This window comes from Acartia tonsa, chromosome 3 (assembly GCF_053477335.1).
Source record: "Acartia tonsa isolate MP-2025a chromosome 3, ASM5347733v1, whole genome shotgun sequence".
NCBI classification, from domain to species: Eukaryota; Metazoa; Arthropoda; class Copepoda; order Calanoida; family Acartiidae; genus Acartia; species Acartia tonsa.
Genome location: NC_137262.1, coordinates 38,331,385 through 38,355,690, shown reverse-complemented (window position 1 = coordinate 38,355,690; position 24,306 = coordinate 38,331,385). Strand labels below are relative to the sequence as shown.

Sequence of the window (24,306 nt, the reverse complement as noted above, 5' to 3'; positions counted from 1 at the left end):
TTAGAAAGCTTCGCTTAAAAAAAAGATTTAATGAATACTTAACTTACCTATTTATTTTGCTCAAAATACAATATATCAATATTTATAATTACTTTTATCATTTGTTTAAAAATAAAATTATGTTAATAAGAATATATATTTTGTATTATTGTTTGTTATAAATGTTTCAGACCAATTTAAAAAATGAGTTCGGTTGAAGAAAAGTTAAGAGAATACAGGAGGAGGTTATACACATAAACCATTTTAAACAGGGAGATTCAGAGATAAGACAATGGTCCATATATTTATGTAAACCAAATAGTGAAATGTCCCCTTCTGTTGATTTCACTAATCAATTAAAATATCCCCTCCCTTTTTTAGAATTGGCAAAGGATCCTATTTTATTAAGTACATACTCTGAACTGAACATGTAGATTGTAGCATTATCTATAGTTTAAGATTATTTATAAAATAGTATATCAATGTATATATGCGGTTAAAACGGATATCAAAGAGGTAGTATCTCAGTTTTTCTGTGTTAAAAGATCTCGCTAACCTGATTTAAATTTTTATACAGATACGATATATGTCTTTGGCAGATTTTTATCTATTTTGAGGTTATAATGAATTTCACAAAATAGGAAAAACATTTGGAATGACTCCCAACTCTCAGATAAAAACACTTTCAATCCCTAATCACTAGAGGCACAGCCACTAGTTATTGTGGATCATGGGAAGAAAACGAAGTAGCGGGTTTAGATTTTACAGTATCTTTTTATATGTTCTTATAGGATGGGTTAGGTAAATGTTAATGATTGCCCCGCAGGTTTGGAAAATTGGCCCCTCATGATTAGAGCCCCCCGCATGGGTTAAATAGAAGAAAAGATACTGTGATAAAACGACAAAACCCGCTACTTCGTTTTCTTTCCATGATACGTTATTTTTTTAAACTTGCAGGAAAGAAGAGAATGAAATGAAGGTGAGAAGAAAAGAAACAGTGTGGTATCTTCTGACTCTGCAATGGATTAAAGAAATACTAACCCCCCAACCTCCTCAAGGAACTTATTTTATGTGAAATTCTGCCTTTGATTTTTAGGAAAGAAAGGTTGTAACCAGAATCTTAGTCTTTCTATCGCCCTGGCTATTTCTTTTAAAACATTTCTACCTGTCTTAGAATTATAGGTAATATTTTTTTTATAATTTCAACAATAAAAAACAGCAGTACAATAGGTACGCGTTAATCATCTGATCCTTAAATTATATTTTACTAGCAGCGGCTACCCCAAACCCCTCGCACTAGAGGCCTGTTGTGGTACTTGAAGTGAGGTGGGGGGAGAGAGAAGATCTTTCACTTGAAATTTTAGTTGTAAAAAGAAAAAGTTAAACAAAAATTGGGGATGGTGCATTTCTATCGAGGGGCGAATTTACTTGGAAGGTTGAAGTTACCCTCTTCATAAATAAACACCTTCCCTAGACCTATGATAACCTTCTTTGTAACTTTGGTCGGTTTGCGAGATCCTTCGCTACACATACACACAGAAAGACATCCTATTTTCTAATGTTTGATTTGTGTATAAAAATAATAAATATAAAGTAGTGGAAGAACAGAAACCTATAAAAACATTACAACAGCCAAAACAAGAACTAAAAACCAATTTAAAAGAAAAATTAGGTAAATATCTGTAGATTATTTTGTTATCTATAATACAAAGTAGAACGATGTCTGTCTGTCTGTCTGTCTGTTCGTCTGTCCGTCTGTCTGTCCGTCCCTTAAGATCTCGGTAACCACTGAACCGATCTGATTCTACTCTTCAGGGTATCTACCTATCGGTCCTGTGGTGGTTTTAAGCTATTTTCTTGGGGGGTGGGACACCCCCAACCCCTCCCCAAAATGAAAATTTACCCCCCCCCCCCAAACACATTAGAGAACACATTAGACTATGAGCAGCACCAGTAGTAATTTTCTTGAGAACACATTAGACTATTTTTTTTACGAATTTTGCGAATTCGTTGTTTTAATCGAGAAAATGTTTTCCTGCTGGGTAGGTGCGAAAATTTGCGATCCGTTCTGCTGGGTAAGTAATAGAAGATGTAATTATACCTCTTGGGGCAAAGCCCCTAAAGGCTGGGGGCGAAGCCGCTAGTTATATAAAAAATAGGCAGATGATAAAAAAAGTTCAAAACCTAGGGTGGAATGGAACATTAGACTGTAAATTATATTATATTAGTATTATATTATTAAGTATTATAAACACGTTACTTATTTGTTGGCTTAAAAATTTTGAGAAGTTTTTTCTTTATTGATTGGGCGGTATTAAAAAGTTATGTTTTTCATAATTGGGGATTTACATCCATTTATCATCAATTGTCTTATTGTGGTATCCGCCTAGGTTAAATGGCAGACACCCGAGTTCAAATGATTACGGCAGTGCGAACAGACGTGGACACTTATATTATAGAGAAGCTACGCTTCTCTAGCAATCACTAAATAATAAACAGAGTCTATTCAGATGTTCCTTTATTCAGGGTCTAAGGTTTACTAAAGTTATTTACAACAAACAATAAATACACAGATTGGAATAAGTAATCAATAAAGCAGAATCAATATAAATACATATACAATAATCAGATTGGGCAATAATGATCCCCCATCCCTGGAAAGGGTGGGGGAACCAAACAATACAGCTTAACCATAATAAGGCTGTCAAAATCTATCATTAATTTTAAGGCATAGGGAGGGGTCGGCTGACCCCTTCCCCAGTACTCGGGGGAGGGCCCTCGGCCCTTCTCTGGACCAAGGTCAGGGTTGCCATAGAACATGGCTCACGGCTGCCGAATACCACAACTCTCCCCTCGGAAGGCTGGGAGGGGTTTTCCCTGCCAGACTTCCGACAGTGGTTGAGGCCTTCGGCCCGCTCATTAGGGGCGATTATGTACAAGAGATAATGATTCAATGGAATCCTAGTGGTGATTTTCAGGGTTGATGGGCCCCCAACGTGGGGTAGAAGGTAGAGGCTGGCTTTTGTTGGGCACGTAGCTTGGCGCCAGCGGGTGTCAGGTTGGCATGGGGCGCAGCCGCTGCGGGACCGGTCAGCAACGGGGCATTCTGGTTGTTGTTGGCAGCGGCTGGGGCACTGGCTACCAGGTTGACTGTCTGAGCGACAGCCTGGCCTCCCGAGGGGCCGCGGGGCTTTCCAGAGTGTGGCCCAGGCCTGCCTGGGCGGTCATTTCCACTATCTGCTGATTTCATGGATACCATCTCCTCGGCTGCTTCCCGGCCAATAGGAATGGCATCCCAGTTAACTGAAAAGTCCCGGGACTTGGCATGGGTGAGCCTGGCCCTGGCCAAGGCCTTACGATACAAGGTTGGGTGATACAGGAATACTTGTGACATCGCGTTCAGAGCGGCTCGTACACCTCCTTGTGCAGCTGCCAGGGAGATGATGGTTAAGTCTCCCAGCAGCTTGAGGATAGCAGCAGCAGACACAGTATGGCTGCGCCATCTCCCCACTCGTGAATAGCCTGTCTGAACCCATCCCAGACATCTAGGGCTTCCTCCCCTTCCTCTGCCAGTCGGTCAATATCGTAGGACACGATCCCATGGTCTCCGGTGGCTGAACAGCTGCCTTGCTGGACGCATGAGCCATACGACAGGCCGGTCAGCATGACGGCCTTATACGCCGGGAACGCTAGTAGCTGCTGCCAGTCGTTCAGCTCGGCCTGAGAATACAATCCTCCCGAGCTAAAGTCATCCAAGGGCTCGGTCAGCAGCTGCTTGGGTGTATCCAGCGGGGGCGGCCTCTTCTTAGGTGCAGGAGTTAGCTCTATCCATCCTTCCTTGGCGTGTACAGTTAGGGGGTAGGTGGAGGAGCAGGGAATCTTGGTGGCGTGGCCGCTATACACCTTTGTCACGGCATCTACAAATCCTGTGGGCTCCACCGGCACCTTGTCCCAACATTCATTGCTCTCCCTTACCACGTACTTATTACGTTGGCAGGTAAGCTGGAGCAATACATCTCCCCTCAAAATAGAGAACGTGCTCCCCTGGACACGCACCGGATGGGCCGGGTCTAGCTGCTGGAGCTTCCAGCAATTGGCCGCTACTTCTTCTGCTGCTGCGCTTCTCATCCGAGTTTCCAGGGTAAATCCGATGTAACCTGCATGTATCTGGGCCTGGAGGGGGACATCCACGTCCCTGGCCGATACTCTGGGCAACGCTGCCGCGGCCAGGTCGGCTGCCACGAACAATGCTGGGTGGTTGGTGGCATGGGCCTCAAAGTTGCAGTTCACTATTGAGGTGGGGGTAGTCATGTTGATGAAGAATTGGGCTTGATGGTCAACCAGGAATGCATCCATCACCAGGCTGGGCTGGAGGCTGCGGATCAGCCTCAAGGGGCAATCTCTCCCCAGGTGGTCCCACACGTATGTGGCCTCTCCAGTGATACAGGACAGCTCGGAATGGGGACACTCTAGGGTCAGGTGGTCAGACTGGGACTCCACCCGTCCGTTCTCAACTACGTAGGTCTCTTCCTTGACCAGCAGCTGTCGCTCCTGGAGCACTAATTCATTTCGGTACAGCTGGCCTTCAAAATGGACGTCCTCCCCTTCACAACCCACCCCCTCGGGGCTGTTGACCAATGCGCCTACCATATCGAGGGTAAAGAACAGGGGGTGGTTCAGCTGGAATGTCAATGGCTGGGTCTTGCCTGGCAGGGTGTAGACTCGGCTTCGGGCCAGGTCCCGGCACGTTTCTGGGTCAATCTTGGTTGGCCGCATGAGGGTGGGGACCGAGGTCACCTTCAGGTGGCCCCAGACTCCACACCTAAATGTCCACTGGGACACTGCGAGTTGACAGCTATATCCCGTGGTCTCCCAAATCTTGACTTGCTGCAGGACATGTACCTCATGGCCCAAGGGCACCTCCTGGTGTAGCGGCTCCTTGCTACACATCTGCTCCTTGTTGTAGGCGGTGACATGTGTGGGGTTGGCACAGTCCCACCCTACCAAGACATAGCTAGTTGTAGGCCACACAGCTGCTAGCAATAGGCCCCACAGAACCATCCACCAATGGGAGAATCTGCCAGACAGCCATCGTCCTCGCGCACGCATCTGGGGATCCTCAGCTCGGGTCACAACTGCTTCTTGGGGCTGGACACTGCTGGACTGCTCCTGGCTGGATATAAATTTCCATTGAGTGTTATCTTTGGGCGCCCGGGGCGTCCCGATGCCCTCCCAAATGACAGACTGACAGGCGACTGGCGCCTGTCTGAGCGTCGGCTCCCCTAGCCCCAAGGTGTCCCTTCCCTCGTCCATGGCATGCCCAGTGGCATGGGGCTGGAGTGCGTGTGGCACAGGCTCGCCCTGTATTACATCCCTCCCCTGCCCTAGGAACTCAGGTGCATGTGGCACAGGCAAGTCCTGATAACCCCAAATCTCAATCTCCCCAGCCTCTGGTGCGGGAGGCACAGGCAAGGCTGGAGGGTTACAATACTTTGGATACAATACATTTGTCAATTTTAACTTATCCTGGCTCAGTTGAGGGTGGTAGACAGCTGGACTCTCTCTGCTGGCAGGGGGCGCTGGATGTTGGATAGCTGGACTCTCCCTGCTGGCTGGTGGCGCTGGATGATGGATAGCTGGACTCTCCTTGCTGGCTGGTGGCGCTGGCTGACTGGGGGTGACGGATGTCACCCCTCCCTCTGGGGCTGCAGGCTCGTTCCAGGGTCCAGGTATCTCGGTGGCGGCGACGGTTGTCGCCCCAGGCACCAGTGTGGTGGCGCTGGATAGCACCCCCCAGTCTTCACAGGTGGCGGCGGCGGTTGCCGCCCCAGACATCAGCTTGGGGGTGCAGGGGCGCACCTCTCGTCCTTCCCAGGTGGCGGCGCCGGATGGCGCCCCATACATCAACTCCGATGCGCTGGCTAGCGCCTCTCGCCTCTCTCGCTCAGCGGCCGCCAGGGCCTCCCCGTACACTGTCTCGGTGGCGCTGGGTAGCGCCCCTCCGCTCTTGCTGGGGGGACTCGGTCTGGCAGGCCCCATCATGTTGAGGCTGAATGGTTGAGGCCTCAGGACTTCTGGCTCCGCAATGTTGGTTGGCTGCACGAACTCCGGACCCAAGTGGTTGAGGCTGAAGCCCAGGCCAACCCGGTTGGGTTCAACCGCTCCTCCCAGCACGTTGATCCTGGCTGGGATAGTCCCAAACTGTGGCATTCCTTCTGATTGGCCTGCCGCGCTGGGGGCGGCTGCTTGCTGGAGTGTTGCTGGGGGCGCGCTCCCTTCAATGTTGGCTACTCGGCTGGGCTTCCCTGAGTGAGCGCCCTTGTCAGCTACCCGTCTCCGGCCGGCTACCTGGTCCCAGTCAGCCTTGCACTCGGCTGCCGTATGGCCTGCGTAATGGCAACGTTCACATTTGGCAGGACGGTCACGGCGTGGCTGGGTGCGTCGCTCTTCTAGGCTGACCTCCATAGGCGTAGGACAATCTCTGATTCGGTGGCCCTTCCCATGGCAGCGGTAGCAGCGGCCTGGAATCTTGTCGTCTGGTGCAACCTTCCCCATCTGGTGGAGACCCGGAGCCAAGGCGCCAATCTCCATTGGCTCCGACTCATCAGACTGGGGCAACTGGACGCTGGCCGATCCCGTGAGCCCGTCGGTGGCATCCACTAGGCACACACCCTCCTTCAGCTGCTTGGTGATCATGGTCACGGTGAACATGGCTCGCCTCGTGTACTCAGGTACCGAGGCGATCTCATGACCCATCATAACGCGTTTCACATTAGCGTTACGAATGCCGCGATTTAGTTCATCTATCAATAACTCCAAATCTTCGTGGCTGTAGGCCTCCCAGTACAGCGCACACTTTGTGGATATGTAGGCTTGTATAGGCTCCGTCGAGTGTTGCCTGTAGTCTCTGAAGGCTTGCTTCAGGGTCTGAGACTCATAGGCTGGACGAAATAACATTTCACACTCGGCCTTGACTTGTTCGTATATCAAGGCTTGGCCTGCCTCTCCAAACAGGTGAGAGGCCATCTCCGCCGCTTGCCCCGCCAGGGATAGTAAAAGGGCGTTGCGGCGGTTCAGTGTGTCATGGGGGGGCACACGGTAAGCCGCCCATGACATCTCCAGCCTCCGGATGTGGGAATTCCAGGATTGCTTGGGCGGTCCTCGGTACTCCGGCAGGTTACTCAGCATCAGCTTGCGGTACTCGGCTGGAGCCGGCTGGGGATCGTCCTGGAGCCATCCTTGGAGCTGGTCGCCTCCTTGCGCTTGTGGCTGCTTCATCGGGTCAAAGGTTCAGCGGCGGGACACTAAGTTTTAAGTCAATACTATAGGTGGTTTACACTTATGGCTCTCTAGCCTAGCAGCCAATACCGTTTATCACTTGGTTGGTAGTTTGAACTACAAAGATCTAAAATAGGTGTACACTAAAATACTTGTCACTAGCTTCTAAGCTTTAAGGTAGGCTGGTAGGTGTAGATAGTTGTTGAGGGTCTGAACTGCTGTCAGGAACTGATTTGGTTTTCCTTATCACACTATAGATAGGAGGGAGGAGCTTGCAAGTCTTTTTTTCTAAAAATATCTATGTTGCTATGGAGTAGCTCCTCTCCTGTGTGTGTGTGTGTGTGCGTGAAATCTCCTTTCCTTGCAACGCGCCTACGCGCCGTCAGATTGCGCACACAGGTAAAACGCGCATCTATCCCTCAATCTGCTCTCTCATTGGTCCGCTTTATCTCCTTTGTCCGTCGAATTTTTGTTGCGTCCCAAGCTCCGCTGCGCAACCCGTGAATTGCGCTCCGTTCTCCCGGTCGCTATCTCCGCACAGTGGACGGACTTATCCAAGTGTGGGGAGAAGGGGGAGTGCGTGAGGGGACGGGGTAAAGCCGTCCTTTCCCCCTATGGGGAGGGGGGGGTGCTGCAGGTTTGAAGTGACTGGGTGGTGAGGTAATTGTGCCTCTTCCTTAATCCTTGGCTTATTGTTATGTCACCTCAATTGTATTTGCTTCAATTTATGGTGGGCCCCTCCCCTTCCGTTGGGATAAGGGGGTGTATTTGTCATGCTGAAGGCTTGGGGTCAGATTGTTTACCAATGCATTGTTATCTTACATCTAGGTTCTATTTTTGGCTTTATCACAATACACAACAAATTTGTTTACCAAGCCCTGCCCATAAATCTATTGTTCAGCTTTCACACCAGGGTGGTAATCCATAAAATCTGATATAATATCTGTTTTTCTCAATGGGTGGCTGCGCTGTAGCCTCTCAGGATACTTGGAGTTAACGTAGTTTTTCTTCTGCTTGGTATACTACACTCATATTTTCGCTCACAGCTCGCAGCTATTTGGCTTGTTTCAGCCAGTCGGCAGCAGGGAATGTCCCGTCCTGCAGCGCCGTGTGTCCGAATCCGGTTGGTGGCGGCAGGGAATGTCCCTTCCTGCAGCACCGCGGGTTTGGATCCTGCTATCTCTTGCAGTAAATGTTGGCCTATTTTCAGCCGTTTGCACTTATTTGGCCTGTTTCAGCCCGTCCGCAGGCCTGTTTCAGCCCTTGAGCGCTCAATCCTCCGTTAGATGTCGGTGCTTTTCGCGTTTCTCCGTCAAGTTTCGCTGCTCTCCGCAGTCTCTCGTCCGATTTCGCTACTCTCCGCAGCTCGGGTTCCGCCACACTTAGTGGTCTTTTGCTAGGTTTCGCTTCCACAACTGCCGGATACAGAGTTAGACCTTGCTATCCAGGGTGGGTAATTCAGGTTGCTTGTGTCAGTTTTGCCAGTTTCACTGCTGGGAGTACCTTAGCCTCAGCTGCGCGTCTGCTCTACACTTGTGGTTTGCTGTATTCTCACACAGCTGTCACCAAAAGTTGTGGTATCCGCCTAGGTTAAATGGCAGACACCCGAGTTCAAATGATTACGGCAGTGCGAACAGACGTGGACACTTATATTATAGAGAAGCTACGCTTCTCTAGCAATCACTAAATAATAAACAGAGTCTATTCAGATGTTCCTTTATTCAGGGTCTAAGGTTTACTAAAGTTATATACAACAAACAATAAATACACAGATTGGAATAAGTAATCAATAAAGCAGAATCAATATAAATACATATACAATAATCAGATTGGGCAATAATGATCCCCCATCCCTGGAAAGGGTGGGGGAACCAAACAATACAGCTTAACCATAATAAGACTGTCAAAATCTATCATTAATTTTAAGGCATAGGGAGGGGTCGGCTGACCCCTTCCCCAGTACTCGGGGGAGGGCCCTCGGCCCTTCTCCGGACCAAGGTCAGGGTTGCCATAGAACATGGCTCACGGCTGCCGAATACCACATTATTACTTAAGAATAAGATCAATGATAAAATTATTCTATGTAGGTAGCTTTCATTTATTGATTATCTAATTTTAACCTATCTATGAATCCATTGGCCGATTAATAATGTGAAACCAATATTTAGAGCCTTCAATTGAAAACTTTGAGGAAGATGAGAACATAGAAGAAATTAATGAGAGCGAACAAGGTAAAGAAAATTATCTTTCAAAGTTAGTTACAGTTATATTTTATGCTCTTAAACTAGTTGCTTCGGCTCTAGGGGAGGGCGGAAATGTCAGATAAATAGCCTAAAACCACCCCAAGATATTTAAAACCTACCCGGAAAAGAATTGCCCATTCGGACCATCTATTTGGTCGTTTCTTTTATCTGATTGAAGATAATTTATATCTTATAAATGCAATGTAATGTTCATGTATGGTTAAGGAAAGGACGGACTTAAAAACATTTTTGTATGTTGTGTATTATAAAAATGAGTAAATCTGTCGCTCATTAGAATAAAACTTATTTATACTTTTTAGGTTATATGTCTTGGTACTATTTCACAATCAAATTTCTCCTTTACGCCGTTTTACAGGTTTTATATTTTGTATAGTTTTTGTAGTGCAGCTTCTTTATAACTAGGGTATGTGAGCAGTGGTAGTTAGTGACGTGGGCATTTATTTTTTTACTTATTCATTGCCGGAAGTATAACAGTAATTAATGATCAATATAACTGCCCTTACTTTTTATTATGAAACAATGCTGATTAAAATTTCAATTTGTTATTGCAATAGAAACTATCTCACAAAATCAATACATATTGTCTTGGTACCATTTATTTTTGACCGGCAAAATGCGTTTTTAAAAGCGAAGCTTTTCTATAATTAGGGTCGGTCCGTCCGTACGTCCGTCCGTCCGTACGTCCGTCCGAGATAGATAGCTTTTATTCGTTAATTTAGGCATGTTAGAATTGTCCTATCGATTTCAAACTTTGCATGATGATTCCTGTAGTATTTGGGTACGATTTAGAAAGCGTAGCAACTCTATAATCATTACCAGAATGTCCGTACGTCCATTTTAAACATGTTGATTTTTCTACTTTTTTAACAACAAATTTTCAAGTGTTTTAATTATCCGTTTGATCTGATTTTTGGTATATTGATTCCTGGGACAACAAAGAACAATATTATAAGCGAAGCAACTCTATAATCAAGTCCAAAATGTAAGTATGTCCATAAACATTATCCTGTTTTTAAGCAGTTTTTCAACAAATTTACCTACAATTTTGATTCGACATTTATACATTTATGTTCCGATTTTTCAGTTCAGATACTATACAAGTGTTAATGTCCGTTTGTCCTACCGTTTCAGTGCTTCGCTTTTATGGATGTTGTCATCCTTGTTTATGATGAAATATTTGAAAAATCTAATGAATATGCACCCATTTGTTTTAGGCCATTTTCATAGAGTTGGAGTTTGGAGCTGTCTTTTTCATTGTTGCTGGCTTTTATCTTATGTGGACTAATATGGGCAAAAGGTAGGGACATATAATTTTATATCTATCTGGCTTATTATTTTATATCTTTTTCACAATCATTTATGGATGGACAAACGGATGAGGGTGGATTTGCAGTGTTATCAAACTATTTATAGGAAAAATACGGACTGACTTACGGACGAACAGACAGACAGTGAATTATAGAGTAATCTCGCTACTAAAAAATAGGTAGGACATAAAATCTGACTATTAACTATATATCTTTCTATCTCTCATTATCAATCTCTTAAAAGCTTGATGTCTTTAATTATAATACATTTCTTATAAATACACGAGTGTTTTATCATGAAAAAAAATTATCTAGGTAAGACATTTGTAAAGCTGATGTAATGTTTTACTGAAAAATACTGACTTTTTATTGACTCCGCATTTCATATGAATTATTAATTTTGTTATTTCAAAATATCCCATAATTAATGGCGTAAGTTAATATTTAAAGAAATTAAAATGGAAACGTCAAAAACTTAATAAAGATGAATAGAAATATGATTGATAGAAAATAAGGAAAAAGTATTATATTTTGTATCTAAAAAACATCATTATAGTGTCACTCTCATAAGTAAAGTTAATGAAGTTGTAAGTTTTGTAGAGATTAAAGTATTGTTTATACAAGTTTATCTTATTTTCTATATATTGATCCTTGAATCAGTATTATTTATCTTTTTCCATTTGTTTGTCTGTCCTTTAGCTTGCTGCTCTTTCCATCAATCTATAGCCATACAAATATCTTTCTATGTCAATTCTATCGATTTCAATCTATCTATCTATCTATCTATCTATATATCTATCTAGAAAACAAGGAGAGGCAAGTGCATACAGTGTATTCAACCCCAACTGTGAGTCTATAGATGGAACACTAACAGCTCAACAGTTTGAAAATGAAATTAGACACAGAAATATTGCAAAATAAACAGAATAAACAAATATTTAACCAAAAATCTACAAGAAATCATTTGTACATTTAAAGAGTGTTTGGTATTATCCAAGATTGAAAGGAGAAAATTTATTTGTTGCTTTAAGATCTTTATTTACTTTTTAAATTACTAGCGGCTTCGCCCCTAGCCTCTAGGGGCTTTGCCCCAAGATCTTTTATTACCTGGAGATCCCCTACTCAACCACTATTTTAAATAATTTAAAAAAAAAGCCGGGGGGATTTTTTGTTTTTTTTGGGTGTTTGGGGTGTCCCCCCCCCCCCCCAAAGAAAATAGCCTGAAACCACCACAGGACCAGTAGGTATATTCCCTGAAGAGTAGAATCTGATCGGTTCAGTGGTTACCGAGATCTTAAGGGACAGACGGACAGACATCATTCTACTTTGTATTATAGATTTTACTTTTTCTTTTATGGTAAATAATTCGATGTTTTTATTTTAAAAATTTGTTAAAAAAGAAAAGAAAGATGTGATTAAGATCTAGTAATACAAATTTCCTGTCTCTTGCCTTTGCATTGGTAACGTTAATCTTCATATTTATCTAATATGTGGTACATACTGTGATAAAAATAAATAAAATATATGTTTTATACCTCTTATTTTTCCACTTAAAAGAAAGAATCTTTCTGTGTTTTAGACTATTACAAAGCATTTAATAGATATTTTTTGCAAAGCTCCTTTATAACTAGGGTTTTTTTTATTCATGTCCTCTTCTATAAGTATAAATAACATTGTTAAAAAGATTGTGGTTTATTTAGCATTTTTGGTTATTGGCAAATTGTAATATATAAAAATATGTATTTTTTCCTGCAAAAACTTAGATTTTCATTTATGCTAATTTGTTAGTTGCGCTTATTATGAACTTTATTATCTTGTTAAAATATTTGATACTACTATACTTCTTCCACAATCTAATCTATTTTGTTTAAATAAATTTCAGACAAAAAATGTTAATTTCAACTTTAGAATAAAAGATATTTACGATGAGTGTTGAAAGTAAAAGAGAGAAAATAGCCGAATTTTCTCTAGCTCAGGTAAATAAAGAAATGTGGTGATTTACGCATAGATCTTAAGGGATAAGACACTGGTCGATAAATTGATGTTTCTCCACAATGGAGATAATTCATATGTATTAGTTTCAAAGTTCGGTCACTGCTACGTTTGAACCTACCAATAAAGATTTTAAAAAAGATTTTGGAAAATATTTTCACGTATTCATTCGAATCCGGTGGATAGGAATCGGTTCTCATCCATACGAAAAAACTATGTCTAGCATTGTATTATAAACTGCTTTCTACGAATATAATATTACCTCGGGGCTAAAAAACTGGTTTTAATCTTATGATTGTGCATTCTATATCTGCAGAAAGCCGTTTATAATACGATGAAAGAAATAACTATTCCTGTATGGCTTCGAAACCGATTGATATCCACTGGATTAGAACCTGTTCTCGTCCATCCTGAAAATCATGCATAGAATCGCATTACAGACTGTTTTCCATGAATATTAAATTAAAAAATATAATTTTCATAGCCGTGGAAGGCTTTCTTTAATATTAATACGAAGTGATAAATAACTGTCCGAGACTTCTTGTGGGTTTGTATGTAGGGACACAAAAGTACATGGATTTTTATTACATAAAGGAGGGTTTTCATCAGGGAGGAAGGGAGGGGACAATGGATCGAATATTCATATTTTAGGAGTCTCAGACTTTGGGGACTGGCTTTAAGGGAATGTGCATGAATTTAGCAGTTTCTGACTGACTTTGGGGACTAAAATATGAATGACGTCACGAGAAATCATGCAACATGACGGGGCATTCTTATAAAAACTAGCGCAATAAAAAAAAGATAAACAATAAACAAACAGACAGAAAACTTTAATTTAATTAGTTAATTCAGTGTACAACATTATTAGTGTGAAACACACACACACACAAGTCTTTATATACACTCACACTTCTGAATATAAATTTAGTGACACGTAGCGATTTTTGGTTTACCTTTTTTTAAATGATTAAAAGTTGTTTTATTGACAAGATTGTATAATGTAATATTTGTATCCCTTTATATATAGTAATACGTTTTTTTGTATTTAAATATAGTTCTCATTTTAGAGATTTTAACATCCCAAGATAATTTCAGTCTATCGATTATTCTATAATGTTTTTAAAGCGAAGCTTTTCTATTATTAGGGTCGGTCCGTCCGTACGTTCGTTCCTTACGGTTTGTTCTTTTCGTTAATTTAAACAGGTTAGAAATGTCCTATCGATTTCAAACTTTGCATGATGATTCCTTTAACAGTTAGGTATGACTTAGAAAGCAAAGGAACACTATAAGAATTATTTTTTATATTTTTCAGATGAAATCTTGTATAAAATAAAAAAAGCTGAAAATGTGCTACTGCATAGGTTTTTAGGAGAAGAAATTTGAGCAAGTGGATAGCACAGAATGGATAAGGTATGAATACAATTTTTTATTGTTTATATTTTCAATCTTATTCCTATAATTTTAAGAATATAAATTTCAAGTTATGGAATTTTTAACTAGGTAATAAATTCAATGGTATTATTGACATAAGTTTTTTTTGTATTAAAAAATATGTATTTCGACTAACTAACCGCCGAACTGATATGGTTCTCCTTTTATCAAAGCATCTCATAGGTCCAGTATTGACGAATTATTTTTTTGCCTTAAAGTTAAGCCGTCAGAACAAGCAATTTTGATAAATGCTAATAAAAACTTTATTTATTTCAGAAGACTAACAAAGGGAAAATTAGCTTTTCCGAAAGAAGAACGTGCGAGAAAGAATTAAAGATACATCACGGAGGCGTGTAGGGGCAGTCTGTGGTTTGACATTTACTATGATTTAATATTTTTTAAAAGTTTTATTTAAAAGGGGGTCTTTTACTTTACTTCTTTTCCATTTGTTTTATCTGATACTTTCCACAATATGTTTTATTCAGACTTTATCAAAGAAAAGTAATTTTGTGTAACTGGACCAAATATTATTTAGAATTGAAACCATAAATCTGAATACAAAAGTATTAAAAAAGCGAACACTTAATATTAGAAGCTACAAGCAGATTGATATAAATATCGTTGAGGCATTCTACTTTGAAACTTTTTTAGATCATAAACATTTTTAATCGATTTATATTTTTTACCTAGTGTGAGTAGGTACGTCGTACAAATACTTTAAGCTGACATTTTTAAGATTTTAAAAAGTAGAACTAATGGATATTTTTACGATAGGACAATTGACAAATTAAATATATATATTGAATTTAAACATTTATTAAGCTTCACCAGTTATTTACTTACCAGTTACTTATTATATTTTTGTATGAATTTAGTTATTATTCTGTTGTAATTTAATTATTTTTAATTCAATTGTTTTATTTACCCTTACCAGTTCTATTATGATACGATATATTATGTATGTAGAATTTTGTTGTAATTTTAATCATTTTTAATACAATTGTTTTATCTACTTCTTGTTTTTTATTTATGACGATTTAGAAACCATAGAAACTTAATTGTTACCAGAAAATCGGAATCCGTATGTTATTCATAAAAAGCTCATACTTATATAATAGCTACGCTAATCCTATTATATAAAGTAGTAAGCGTTTTTTGTCTGTCCCGAAGAATCTCGCTAACCGCTGAACCGATATTGTTCTCCTTTACAGTGAAGCTTCTTATAGGTCCTGGGAAGGTTTTAAACTATTTTTCGAGAGGGTGTCTTAACCCCCCTCTCCCCCAAAAAATAATTTTTATAACTCTTTGGAAACTCAAATTTAAAATAGGATGAGGTCGACTTTTCCTTCTCCTACCAGTGCAGTGCTCCTAGAGGCTTCTAGGGGCGTAGCCGCTAGTATCCTATAAAAAGTAGTAAGTTTTTTGTATAAAGCTGAAGAATTTGGTGTTTGATCCGATTGAGTTCTACATTTTAGGGAAGATTCATAAAGGTCATGGAATGCTTTTAGGTTGTTTTTTTATTATTAAAATCTTAAGTTGGTTTTTTGCTATTTTTCTACCCTAGAAACTAAAATTAATATTTTTTGGTAAATGAATTGCTAGCAATTTCTTAATTTTTATAATCCTAGGCTTTTATTATAATATCGTTTTGGGTATGGTGCATTTTGAAGTAAAATTTATTAAAAAATAAATAAATTTCCAATAAAAGTTGCACTATCCGAAATACTCACTTTATCTGGAATTATCTGGTTTTTCGACCTTAAAGTGTCACAACCATTAAATTGAATTAATTGCCCATTGTCCCCTCCCTTCCTCCCTGGTTTTCATGAAACTAGGTAGTTCTGCCTATCAATTAAGCTATCCAAATATTTTTTGTCTATTTTATAAATCAATCAGATTAGGAATAGAGGTCAAAGTTTTCTCCATTGAATCTTTTTTTGTCTATCCATTGACCTACATATCCATCCATCTAACTTCTATCTATCTACATGTCTAATGTACATTTTATTTTAGGCTAGAAGATATCAAACAGCCCAAGAGTGGGGGCGAAGCTTCCCCCACTATCTTGTTGTTGGACAACTTAAACCAGAAATATTTAGGAATTGCTATATAATATTATTTTTTTTTACTTCAATTTTATTTATCTTTAACTCAAAGTTTCATGCTTTCTCTATCTAAATATTATATTTAACTACTAGCGGCTTCGCCCCTAGCCTCTAGGGGCTTTACCCCAAGAGGTGATCAAAAATAAAAATTTAGAGGCCTCCTTAAGGCGCACTTCTGAGAAATTCCTCGAAAAGTTTTATTAAAATTTTTAGCCTATACATCTAAAAAACTTCATAGAAGAAAATGTAAATTAAATGTACGCATGTTCACTGACCAAGTAAAAAAATAATGTTGAATATGTAGCAATTATTAATTCAATTGCAGACAACAATATTTGGACGATTTTCTAACTGTGGTTGGAGCATTTAGTTTGGAGCTAGAAAAAGATGGAAAGCACAATAAAGTTTTACAGGTTTTTATTATTTTATCTTAATTGTCTATCAATAAATATATATGTTGGTGGGATCTTATGTAATAAGACAATTTCCAAAAGTAATTGAGAAAAAGTTTCTGACTGTCAAAATTTCAAAAATGAATTAAAATAAAGGGATCTAAAGAGACAGATAAATTGAAGCCAACGATTAAGAAAACAGAATAAAATTTTGGACACTAGTGCAATCAACAAATCTAATGTCCCCTTCCTCCCTGGTTTAAATACCTACCAAATTCTTATATTAGTTTTAGATATAAGAAAACAACAATTTTGCAAATTTACCTACAAAACAAAAATCAATACGTTTCATCTTATTAATGATTATTTTAGCAGTCATTTTATCTATCTATCTCTCCCTAGGTATATGAACAAGCCACAGAAATCCTGCCTGACCATCCAAAACTCAACACAAACTATGCCAGTGTTCTATTTAAACAGGTATTATCATCAATAGAGGTTATGGTTAAATATAGATAAACTTACCTTAACATTAAGATATTCTTTACAGCCATTTTAAAGATACTAAAGGACAATGATATCTAGGAGCTAGAGACAAACCAACAAACCAATATACTACCTACCTATTTATTAAAAATATAATTATAGACAGCTAGATAGATAGACAGATAAACATCATATTACTACCTATGTTATTTCTAGGGTAAAACAGAAGTAGTTGAAAAGTTGTTAAGAAAAGTATTATCCCAACTATTTAAGATAGAAAGACTTCTTTCTATTTTATAGGCTTATGTGAATAGACAGATAGACATCATATTACTATTATTTCTAGGGTAAAACTGAACTAGCAGAAAAGTTTTTAAGAAAAGTATTATCACAAGACCCCAACTATTTATTGGCTAAAGATAGGCTGGAAAATTTGGCATCCTCATTATTAGGTAACTTCAATGTTTTTTATATCGGTTTTATTCTTAGGAAGGAAGGGGACAATGGGCTATTTTATGTCATAGTTTCCAAAGTATTTTAATAGCGTTTTCTTTTTCGTTGGCTTTCAGCTTTGGGTACTTCTATTGGATATTGATTGGTTAGTTCATTGAGTTGAGTGTCCACACATATTGTGTTTTATCATTGGGGATGTACATCAATTTATAGTCCATTTTCTTATGTTTGTTTTGTAGCCCGTACATTTAACCTCCGTCATCGTTTATTCCAGGTAGTTCCAGGAAGGCTGCCACTTCGACTGGTTTCTCCCAGAGTGATTTTACTGCTAGTGTGGTAGGTCTTGTTGGGCAGTTGAAAAGATGTTGTGTGTCATGTGGTGTGTTGTTGCAGTGTGGACATTTGTCTTGAATCTCAGCAGAGAATCTGTTGAGAGTGTTGTTGAGGAATGAGCTCTTGCCAGATCTGAGCTGCGCTAGTGTAGATCTGGTCTTCCTTGGTAGTGTTCTCTCAGTCTTGTTGACTTTTGGTGCTGGCATGTTTAAGACAGGATTATCTTTCAGGTTTCTGATGGTTTTGGACACTTCTCGGGTATGAATCTCCTTGAGTTTTTGTTTGTAGGTGGTGTTGTCAGGGACCCTGTTTGGCAGTAAATTACTGATTTCATCACCAAAACGTGTCTTAAAAGTATTTTTCATTACTCTTGGTGGTGCTGGGGCATTTAGGTCGCTGTTGCATGGATGGTCAGGTTTCTGGGTTGACATCAGGTACTGCTTGGAGATCATCTCACAGTGGGCTTTTACAGGCATGATTTTTGTTTCTGAATGAAGATGTTCGATATTGGTCATTTTCAAACAGCCTGTTGCCACTCGTAGAGAGGAATTCTGGGCCACCTGAAGGTTGTTCCATGATGTATTACTTAGGTGGGGTGTCCAGATGGGGCATGCATAATTTAGTTGGGACTGTCCAATAGCTTTGTAGGTGTTTAGGAGGACTTCTTTGTCTTTCCCCCAGGTCGTGCCTGAGAGAGCCTTGAGCACGTTGGCCTTAGATTGCACTTTAGCTTTCAGGTCGTCTGCATGATGTTTGAAGGACAGGAGGCTGCCAAAGGTGACGCCTAGAAACTTTGGCTGGGTGACTGTGGGTACTTGTTCACCATTGATGTTAATTGGAAGTTCAGCTGACAGTTCGTTGCTGAAGGTGGTGAAGATGGTTGCTGATGACTTTGATGGTGAGATAAACAAGTTTCTTGATTTGAACCAAGCATCAAGTACATCAAGGTATGCATTAAGATCAGGACATATTTCTTGAGGACGTTTGAGTCATCAGCATAGGACACAAGTTTGATGTTGTTTGGTGGAACGGGCATCTTGGACATATATAAATTGAACAATGTCGGAGATAGCACACCCCCTTGTGGGACTCCTTGCTTGACTTTTCTGAAACCAGATTTAGCTCCCCTGTATTCAACATATGTCTGTCTGCCTCGGAGGTAGGCGCAGAGGAATCTCTTGATGTAGGAGTTGAGATTGAGCTGAGATATGTCGTCCAGGAGTTGTGCATGGTCAACTGTGTCAAATGCTTTTGACAGGTCAATAGCAACAGATATTGTTCGGCTGACTGGCTTCTTCTGGTTTAGTCCTTCAGTCACGTGCTCGTAGATGTCATGTAGAGCAGTTGTTGTGGAGCGGCCTTTCCTGAAACCATGCTGGTGGTCTGCAAGGTTTACTGCTTCAGTTATTGATGGGAGGAGAACTGCTTCCAGGATCTTAGCAGCTGGGGACAAGAGTGAAATTGGTCTATGACTAGAGCCAATATCAGCTGGTTTGTTCGGCTTCAAGATTGGAATAATTCTTCCTGTCTTCCACACCGATGGAATTGTTGTGGTCAGCAGGCAGCGGTTGTAGATGTTGGTTAGGAAGGTCAGTCCATTTAGTCCGAGGTTCTTAAGCATGATTGGAGAGAGTCCATCTGGTCCGAGTGCTTTGGAGTTCTTAGATTTCTTGATAGCTGTTACAGTCTGCTGCACTGTTATGGTGACAGTTTGTTCTTGTTTGCGCAGCTTCTTTAATTTTCTGATGACATGTCTAGACTGTTTGTTTGGTTTGATGTTGGTACCAGGTGTATATAGTCGATTAAAGTTGTCGGCTATCTTCTTTGGATCGTTTGTTGTCCTGCCGCCAAAGTTTATGCCTTGGTTGGCAGGTTGTTGATGTTGATTGTTATTTAGCTGTTTGATGGTTTTCCACAACTTTTGTGATCCAGGGGCACATTGGTCTAGGTGTTCTTGCCATTTTTTCTGCTTGTGCTCATTTATGTTCTTTGTGATGTTCTTGTTGAGGTCAGGTATTCTTTGGTCAGATGGGTCTTGTTCTCTGATTCTATCACGCTCTTTGATCATGTCAGCAGCTTCGGTGGGGATGGAGTTGATAGGTTTCATGATGCGTCCTGATGGTATGAATTTCTTTGCTGCTTTTTGAACAATTTTTCTAAAGAGCTTTTCACTTTTGTGAACGTTTGTGACAGCAGGAGCTGTTGCAAAGGCGTTTTCAGTGAAGTCTTTGAAACCTGTCCAGTCTGCTTTGGCGAAGTTGGTGTATGTTCTATTTGCAGATTTATGGCGCTTGAACTCTCCGTTTATTGTTAGTATAATAGGAAGGTGATCTGAGCTGAGTTTGGTCTCTGTACTCCAGTCAATGGACGGTAGGATGTCTGATGTGGCGAGTCCAAGGTCAGGTGCAGTGCTGGAGCCATTGGCAACTCTAGTGGGTTGATCTTCATTGGTGAATCCAATGTTAGTACCTTCTATTATTTCAATTATTTGTTTTCCTCTTGCGTCTTCATTTCCCTCAGTATACCATGTTCAGTGGTGCGCGTTGAAATCGCCGATGACAAGTGATGTTGTGTTGGTGTCGTTAAGAAGATCTTCGATGGCAGGTGTGTACTGAGTTTGACAACTGCTGGATGGTGGTATGTACACATTTCTGATGGTAAGGTTGCAGTCTTTGCCAGGAATCTTGATTGTCTGGGCTTCTATGTGGGGATCTCTGTCCAGAGCAGGTGGATTTGGCTCTGTTTGGAAGTGGATGGTTTCGTGTACAAGGAAGGCAATGCCTCCCCCTTTGTCGGATCCTCTATCTTTCCTGACCATTGTGTAGCCTGGTGTTTTCTTCGGCTTTGATTTGCCAGTCAATTTTGTTTCTTGGATTGCTGCAATCATAATGTTGTTGTTGTCCATGAAGTTGAGGAGTTCGTCTAACTTTCCGTTTATGCCATTTATGTTGTGTTGTAAAATTTTTAAGCTATCTTCGTTGCTACTGTTTGAGGGGGGTGGTGGTTGTGGGGGAGGGTTGCGTCGGTGGGGGGGGGTTTGCCTACGAGGGGGGTGGCGTGGGTTGGGGTGGGGGGGTGTCGGCCTTTGGTGGGGGGTGGGTTGGGGGGGTGGTTGTCGACTTGGGGGGGGGGGGGTGTTTCTGCGGGGGGGTGGGGGAATGTAACAGCAGGGTCCTTGCCAGGTTGGTAGTTGGCGTCTCTGTTTGGATGATGTTAGTCCTGAGCATTTTATGTGGATCCAGGTATGGCAGGATGAGCATTCAACTGATATGGATGACAGGTTTTTCTTACAGATGTTACATTTCCAGACAGGGCCTGGATTTTGCTCTATTCCAGCTCGTATTAATAATAGCCAAAGCAAAGAGGCTGGTATATGCTTTGTTGTCACACTAGTTAAAAATTCCAATTAGCTGAGGGATACTCATTGTCTGGCAGCTGGAAAAACCGGATGTACGATGACGGTGGTTGATGATAGGGAACGGTTCTTGTTGGTTCTTGGTCCCACGGTCGCCCCGATGTTGATTGCAGTTGTGGGGGTGGAGATACTGCGTGGGGGCGACCTCCTTCCTCTGCCTCCACTCGTAGAAGTGACCAACATTATCTCCTCCATCCATTTTCTTATCCTTTTGATCCCTGTCCTATTCTACTTTAATTTAGTAAAAAAGCTACTCTTATTAAATTATTTTTTCTTTGCTGTTATGAATATTTTCTGATTGTCTAATTCTATTGACATTAAGAATGTAAAAACCTACAAAAATATCTAGGGTTTTTGAAAGCGTTCTCAAATAAGTGTCATTACTCAAGTTTATTTTTTTCTGTATAGAAGTTAACTATTATTTTCCTTTAAAACAAATCTTGATATTGCTGCACTGCTTTTTAACGTAATTGGTCTTATTTTTTTTAGACAGATGGCATTTCCCCATGTTGAATGATAGAGTTAGAAATAGCAAGTTTGAGAAAGCTATTGAGAACAGAGTTAAGAATGGCTGTGATACAGTTCTAGATGTTGGCACGGGTACTGGCCTGTTAAGGTATGTTCCTTATGTTAAAAGTAATAGGATGTCTTTCTGTAGCGTTTGATTTCGCTAACCGCTGGACCGATAAGGTTTTCTTTTACAAATAAGCTTCTTAAAGGTCTAGGGAAGGTTTAAAGAATTTGGGGGAGGGTATCCTCAATCTCCAAAGAAAAATCACCGTAAAAGATAACCCACCCCAAAAAAGGGGAGAGTGTTCCTTCACCCTCAAAAGAAAAAAATCACCCCTAAAAAATCACCCTTCCCTTAATTGCCCATAGAGGCCCCCAGGCAATGGCATATCCGTAAGGTAATCTACACATTGAGTAATTAGATGCCTATCTCTAATAGCAGTGAAGAAATATTTATCTATGAGATACAAGGACATAAATATTCTTTTATGAGAGTTTCTACATATTAATTTTGAATAAAAGATAAAAGGAAGTATAGGTAAAAAGTCAAAAATAGACAAATAAACATTATCTTACTGTGTACCTATATATTTTGTTTTAGTTTGTATGCGGCTAAAGCTGGAGCCAAATCTGTCTATGCTTGTGAATCCTCTGAGGTAAGATTTTTTTCATTGCGGCTGGATTAGTACCTGTTTCTATCCGCAGAAAGCTGTCAGTTTATAATACGATGCGATAAATAATTTTTTTATTAAAGTTATAAATAAGATATAACTTAAATTTAATTAAAATCTGATTTAAAGATAGATGGGCAATAATTATCTCTTCTTTAGTCTGCGGAAAATTGTTTATAATATAATTAATTAGCCATTGAAAAATATACCTACATAATGAAAGATTTATTAAAACATTTTATTGTTAGGTTATGGCTATAACTGCTAGAGAAGTATTTGAAGTCAACCATGAATTAATTATTAATCCAAGCAATAATAGATTTTCAAATGGTATCAACAACTCAGCTAATAATAGCAGGCATATTAAATTCATCATTTATTTAGTTAGTTACAGATAATCAGGTATCTTAAGGGATAAGACAATGGAAAATAAATTTATATGAATTATGATAAACAAAATTGTCACGTCTGTAGATTAGAATTATTGTTTAAAAAGTTTGGACACCTTTGATTTTGAATCAACAAATTGAAATTGAATTAAAGTTTTTGAGCAAACGAATTAGCTTATATTGTAATATTACCATTTTTCCAAGAAATGACATATAAACTACTTATATCCCATTCTCGACTATAAACAATGAATTTACACTATGCCAATTAGAATCAAGCTGATCCCCAAGCTATCCCTGGACCTAACCAAGACTGATGTACCTGAACCTATTCAATTACTCATCACTGAAACTTTAGATGCTGGGCTTTTAGGTAAGTAGAAGAGATGATTAGGTATTGTAATTATGCGGTAATAATTGGAGAGAGGAATTACTTTCTCAACCTATAATATTGCTCATCACTGAAACTCTAGATGCTGGGTTATCGGATAAGTAGATGGGAGGGAGATGATTCCTGAAACTATTAGGTAATAATAGGGGTTTCTGAAACTTTATAATTGCCAATCCCTGAAACTCTAGATTCTGGGCTATTATGATGGGATGATTCCTGAAACTATTTGGTAAGAAAGGGAAAGAAACTCTTGATGTTTTATTTTTTTAAGTTTGGTGCAAGGGCAATGATTAAGATTCTTAAAACTATAAAGTAAGTTTAGGGGGGATGGGGCTGATACTACAAATGCTGGACTAGTAAAGTAACAATTTCCAGGTGAACATATCCTGACAACACTGCACCATGCCTGGCAGACCCACCTTCAGTACCCCAGTCCTGGCAACCCTATGGCCATGCCCAGCTGTGTCATACCATGTGCTGCTGACTTCTATGTTGTTCCCATACAATGTCAGCAAGTGCACCACAGCCATTCTTTTATCAGGCAAGGATTATTTTATATAAGCACAAGTTTCATATTGAATTTTTTTGTGAAAAGTTTCATAAAGCTAGATCTTCAATATTTATATCAATAACTTTGCTACAGAAAACTATCTCTTTGATTGCATGATCATTATATGGATGTCCTAAGTATGTTAATTATTTGGTCTGTTAACTGGATAAGTTATTTCCCCACACATTTGATATTGCAGCTGTATGTTAAAGTTTGGATGTAATGGTATGAAAATCAAGTCAAATTCAAATGGAGAAAAATATTAAATTAAATTATAATGAATTCTTTTATAGCTAATCAAAGTACCAATTATACAGTACAAAAATGTTGAACAGATAAAGCAACAGATTATTTTTTTTC

The 24,306-nt window shown here is 40.0% G+C and overlaps 2 protein-coding genes across 3 annotated transcripts; both read left to right on the top strand.

The window, feature by feature from the left end:
- The first annotated feature begins 161 nt into the window (after positions 1–161).
- Saysd1 (SAYSVFN motif domain containing 1) lies at positions 162–12,712 on the top strand. 2 transcript variants are annotated; one of them, XM_080153828.1, is made up of 7 exons: positions 162–224; positions 937–1,037; positions 1,577–1,651; positions 9,426–9,488; positions 9,821–9,876; positions 10,736–10,818; positions 11,632–12,712. In XM_080153828.1, exons 1-7 carry the CDS (start codon positions 184–186, stop codon positions 11,747–11,749), a joined length of 537 nt encoding a protein of 178 aa, XP_080009954.1. In that variant the 5' UTR covers positions 162–183; the 3' UTR covers positions 11,750–12,712. The 2 variants fall into 2 exon arrangements, with proteins under 2 accessions (XP_080009954.1, XP_080009953.1); XM_080153827.1 differs by having other exon boundaries at positions 1,574–1,651.
- LOC145314075 (protein arginine N-methyltransferase 9-like) lies at positions 12,709–24,043 on the top strand. The gene is made up of 10 exons (XM_080153822.1): positions 12,709–12,804; positions 16,265–16,350; positions 16,682–16,769; positions 17,151–17,228; positions 17,581–17,686; positions 21,925–22,051; positions 22,547–22,601; positions 22,865–22,974; positions 23,278–23,378; positions 23,772–24,043. Exons 1-10 carry the CDS (start codon positions 12,754–12,756, stop codon positions 24,026–24,028), a joined length of 1,059 nt encoding a protein of 352 aa, XP_080009948.1. The 5' UTR covers positions 12,709–12,753; the 3' UTR covers positions 24,029–24,043.
- Positions 24,044–24,306: the final 263 nt, after the last annotated feature.

Coding starts and splice junctions, on each gene's coding strand:
- Saysd1 (XM_080153827.1), top strand. CDS start 184: ATGAGTTCGGTTGAAGAAAAGTTAAGAGAATACAGGAGGAG. Junction 9,489..9,820: donor AATTAATGAGAGCGAACAAG/GTAAAGAAAATT, acceptor TATACTTTTTAG/GTTATATGTCTTGGTACTAT. Junction 10,819..11,631: donor TGGACTAATATGGGCAAAAG/GTAGGGACATAT, acceptor ATATCTATCTAG/AAAACAAGGAGAGGCAAGTG.
- LOC145314075 (XM_080153822.1), top strand. CDS start 12,754: ATGAGTGTTGAAAGTAAAAGAGAGAAAATAGCCGAATTTTCTCTAGCT. Junction 17,229..17,580: donor CCAGTGTTCTATTTAAACAG/GTATTATCATCA, acceptor TATTATTTCTAG/GGTAAAACTGAACTAGCAGA. Junction 22,602..22,864: donor ATGCTTGTGAATCCTCTGAG/GTAAGATTTTTT, acceptor TTTTATTGTTAG/GTTATGGCTATAACTGCTAG.